The sequence below is a fragment of the Trypanosoma conorhini genome (genome assembly GCF_003719485.1).
Source record: "Trypanosoma conorhini strain 025E chromosome Unknown Tco_14.4_contig_00825, whole genome shotgun sequence".
NCBI lineage: Eukaryota > Euglenozoa > Kinetoplastea > Trypanosomatida > Trypanosomatidae > Trypanosoma > Trypanosoma conorhini.
This window is the reverse complement of record NW_021704917.1, coordinates 1-4105: the sequence shown is the minus strand read 5'-3', so window position 1 is coordinate 4105 and position 4105 is coordinate 1. Positions and strand designations below refer to the sequence as shown.

Here is a 4105-nt window from a genome sequence, read left to right as displayed (position 1 = left end):
GGAGGAGGAAGTCCCTTAGTCACATCAAAAATGTAGTAACCCGCAACTTGCTTTTTATCCAACGCCTGGATAGCCCACAGACCGTGAAGAGGGGTTGTATATTCCACCACGGTCCTTGCATTGTTCCCCGTCTTGTGAAAAAGGTACATTGATCCCTTCACAAAGTAGGCCACCACCGCGATCTTTGCCGCGTCGTAGTGCAGGAGCTGGTGCAGCACGAAGGACCCCACCGCCAGCGACTTGCCGATGCCGGGCGTTCCAACCACAACGTACGGCCGCCTCAAGAACGTGCTGCCAGCAGCGGTGGGCCAGCCGTCGATATCCTGCTTGAGGACGTTCCACACACGCAGCACCTCCTTGCGCACAAATACGTCCTTGAAAGCCTCCCCAAAGTCTCCGTACGGCCACCCTTTCTCGGACCTGAGCACCAGAAACTCCAGCCGCACACCACTGGCCTCTTCCTCAATCTCTTCCTGCTCAATCTTCGCGATCGCGTCGATATCCCCAGGACGAGGTAGGACGTTCACCTCACCCGCACTCCACATTTTCTCCGGCTCGCTGGAGTTGGCCTCCACCACCCTCATCCCCAGCGGCTCCCCAGCGTGGCCCGACTCCACGTAGCCCCACTTCGCGTCGTACACCGACCGGTATATCCTCTCTTCCCAAGGCAGTTTCTCCAACTCTTCCCGCCTCTGCCTCGCTTCCTCTTCCACCGCCACTGCAAGGGCTGCATCGAGCTTTGCCCGTCCAACAGGAGAAACAATATTCTTCTGCGCAAATTCCCTCCAGCGCTGAAGAGTGTCCACCTCGTGCTCCACAAGCCTGTGTGTATCTTCAATTGCTTCCTTTATGGCCGTGTAGGACGGCGACGCCAGTGTTAGGCGCAGATCATCCTCATTTGCGATAAATGTCTCGGGTTGCGCAACAAAACTCTCAAGAGGGACATTCTCGTTGGCCTCCACGACTCCCCTGCCGCCCAATGTATTACGGAGGAAATCGTTCAATTTAATGTCACGAATTGGCCCTTCTCCCCCAAGCAGTACTCCCTCCACCGTACTGGTGAGGGTCCACGTTGGCCTCTGCTGTGCCTCTCCCACCCTTCTGCGCTGTGCTGCAGGCTGTTGATCGAAACCGCCGCTGTCGGGTTCCGACCTCGCATGCCGCTGCCCCTGCGGTACTGCATTCGCGGAGCTCTCCGCAGCAACGTGAAGTTGTTCCTCGCGCCCCCCGGACATTTTCTCCTTTGCTTTTTCCTTCGTTAGTTGATGTTGGCCTGGGCCGCAGCCGAACGCCAACCACCAGCCAAAAGGAGAGTGAGAATGCGAAAAGGAGAAAAAAAAATAGCCACAGACACACACGGCCCCACGCAGCCACATTCAGCAAGAGAGAGAGAGAGAGAGGTCCACCGCAGCCCACGCACACGGTGCGGGGCACACACACACACACACTCATTGCACGGGGACGGCGCCACTCCGCCCACTGCCCTCCTGCCGGCGCAGCAAAATGAAAACCCCCACCACCGCACCGTGCGTCCCCGCCACGCGCCCACGACGCTCGCCCCTCCCAGAAGAGGGGTGCGCAAGTGAGAGGGCGTGGGGTAACAGAGAGACGGCAGCGATAATGCTCCTTCGCTTCTCGCACTGCACTCGCCATTCGCGCATCTCTCTGTGTGCATCCAGGCGCGGGCATCGCCCACCCACTGTGGAAATGTCACCGCCTCGTTGCGGCGGCATTTTTTGCCGCCAGGCGCTCATGCGAGAAGGGGCAGAGCACACCAGGCGGCTGCCCACCCGCAAGGAAACAAAAAGCCAGGCACGGCGCAATTTTCCTCTCTTCCCTCTCGCTGTGCCTGTTCCCTCCATGCCCACGGAAGGAGGCAGCAGCCTCCACCACACGCGGCGCCGTCAGCAGCGACTACGAAAGCGGCATCCACGTGGGCCACGAAAGTTAGATATCACGACGGCGTGGTTGTGCGTGCCTACAGCTACGCAACGAAAAGAGGGAAAAGAACAAAACATGCGAAGAGGAAAAAAACAACACACAGCAGCGATGCAGTAGAAAAAAGAGAAAAGAGCAAGACCGGGCGAGACGCAAGATTGTATCAGAGCACAAGTTGTTGAAAACCAGAGTAAGTGTGGGCAAAAAGAATTTTTTTCTTTCTTTCTTCTTTTGCTTCTTAATGGCTCCAAATGATTCCATGTTTCTGTTCCGTGGATGGAGTAGTGACCTACAATGGGGAGTACACACGTTGGGCCAGTTCCTATCAAAAAAAAAGCCATGAAAGCGTGCATGTACCTCCCACTTAGCGACCCCTTAAACCAACCAGTTCATACAAGAAAACATTGATAATGTAGCAACAACAAAAAATCCATTGATTTACAAGCAAGCAAGAATGCTGCACAGACGCTGATCGCGTAAGCGCCACCACAAGAAGCGGTGGCTGTTAGGCAGTCACTTTGGCTGCGGGCGCGACAACCACCGGCGGTTGAGAACGTCTTTCAGCGAGCAGACGTCAGGGAAGCGCACCGCATTTTCTCGCCTATTCACATCATACACTGCCACAGAGGCGTTCTGCAGCAAGGCTCTCGTTTCCTGAGCAAAGGTGGGATAGCACCGCAGCGGATGAAACCATTGCGTGTAAAGAAGCAGCTTACGCAATCGGTTACGCCACACTCTAACAGTTCCGGGAAAATGAAGAATCGCGGAAGGCCGAAAGCGACCGTAGCGTGCCGTGAGAAAGAAGGAGTTGTTGTAGTCAAGGCTCAGAAGGCCGTAGCGTATGCGAAGGGCGGGATCCACAACAGGGTCCTGAGTTACGCTCCACACATACAACAGCGCCCAGATGGTCTGGTCGCACCACCACTTATCACTCTTCGCCAAAAGGCTCGCGTAGGCCTTGGACGCCTCACGAATCGCCCACACACGCCCCGCCATTCCGCCAGCACTGAGGTAGCGAAACCCCGAAGGCGGCGATTGCACCATGCGCTGATCTGCAGAAGAGCCCGCGACCTTCCATAGGCGTTCGTAAAACCAGCAGCACCGCTCGTAGTCACCTTCGGGTCCATACTGGACCACGAGGTCTACCTGCGGTGCGAAACAGGGCGGCTCCGCCGAGAAGAGCATGGGGGCACTTGCCTCACCTCGATGCACCGCCGTGGCGTCGAAGGCGTCTGCGCTGGGCGCCGTCGCTGTCACGAAGCCCTCCACCGCCCACTTTGCCGCAAGAGGTCCGGTAAAAAAAGTGTCAGCGCCATCGAACATCACCACCACGTCCTCGTCCCGCAGGCCCGCCTCCTCTATGTAGCTCAGCAGCCAAGATATACGGACTGTGTGGCTGTAATTTCCCCCAAAACCAATCGATACGACCGACACGCGGGAGAGAATGGCGCTCAGCATCATCCTGCACCAGCCTGGGGAGTAGCCTGTCTGAGCAACAACAAATACAACCCTTGGGGCCGCCGTTGGGGAGCGCACCCACGCACCGCCCTGCGTCGGGCTGAAAAGGAACTGCTGCACAGGTGTGCCGGTGTTCGCTGGAACAAGGGCCAGCAGCACCAACGACACAGCAACAAGGGCGCAGAGCAGCACCTGACGGTAGTGCTTGCAATATACATGGGGCAGTGCGGCAAGAGGTGCGCAGAAGCGCATTGTGGCCATGCGCTGTGGCGCGGGAAGGGGCGGCTAGGTCCCCTACAATAGAATCGAGCGCAGCAGGGGAGAGGGAAGGGAGATACGCACAGCAATTAGAGGAGTGGCGGCAGCAGCATGCAGCAGCCACGTCCGCTCCCGCACGCAAAGAGACACCAGCGTGGAGGGGCAAGGCGGCACAAGCCAGTTGCAGCTATTTACAGCAGGCCACGCCGCACACGAACAGCCACACCGTGCAGGGCGCAGCGCAGCCAAAAAAAAAACATCGGTAAGTGTAAAACATTGATGCAACTTCTCGGAGGTAACCCCATCACGAGGCCTCTCTCCACTCCTGTCCCAAACCTCAGAAGGGACCACAACGAATTATCCCCCACCTCCGCAGCACGAGTGTAAGCAAGAAAAGAAAGCAAAAATTATTTGCCACACACATTAAAAGAAAAAAGGGGGAGACTCCACT

The 4105-nt window shown here is 57.1% G+C and overlaps 3 protein-coding genes across 3 annotated transcripts in view, besides 3 other annotated features; all 3 read right to left on the bottom strand.

Annotated features, from left to right (window-relative positions):
• The window catches only part of Tco025E_08611 (putative retrotransposon hot spot (RHS) protein), a gene marked incomplete at both ends in the record, with an annotated part of 1275 nt that extends 40 nt beyond the window's left edge, over positions 1-1235 (bottom strand). Inside the window, one exon of the mRNA XM_029375456.1 lies at positions 1-1235. This exon is cut by the window's left edge and continues 40 nt beyond it. Within this exon, the coding sequence (XP_029224428.1) occupies positions 1-1235 (1235 nt within the window).
• Positions 1236-1382: 147 nt separating this feature from the next.
• Positions 1383-1400: a microsatellite.
• A 48-nt stretch (positions 1401-1448) lies between these two features.
• On the bottom strand, positions 1449-1754 carry Tco025E_08610 (uncharacterized protein; the record flags this gene model as incomplete). The annotated part of the gene is made up of 1 exon (XM_029375455.1): positions 1449-1754. The coding sequence occupies one exon, from the start codon at positions 1752-1754 to the stop codon at positions 1449-1451; it is 306 nt and encodes a 101-aa protein (XP_029224427.1).
• An 80-nt stretch (positions 1755-1834) lies between these two features.
• Positions 1835-1932: a satellite DNA.
• A 216-nt stretch (positions 1933-2148) lies between these two features.
• Positions 2149-2178: a sequence feature (GA-rich).
• Positions 2179-2451: 273 nt separating this feature from the next.
• Positions 2452-3657, bottom strand: Tco025E_08609 (expression site-associated gene (ESAG-like) protein; the record flags this gene model as incomplete). Its single annotated transcript, XM_029375454.1, has 1 exon — positions 2452-3657. The coding sequence occupies one exon, from the start codon at positions 3655-3657 to the stop codon at positions 2452-2454; it is 1206 nt and encodes a 401-aa protein (XP_029224426.1).
• Positions 3658-4105: the final 448 nt, after the last annotated feature.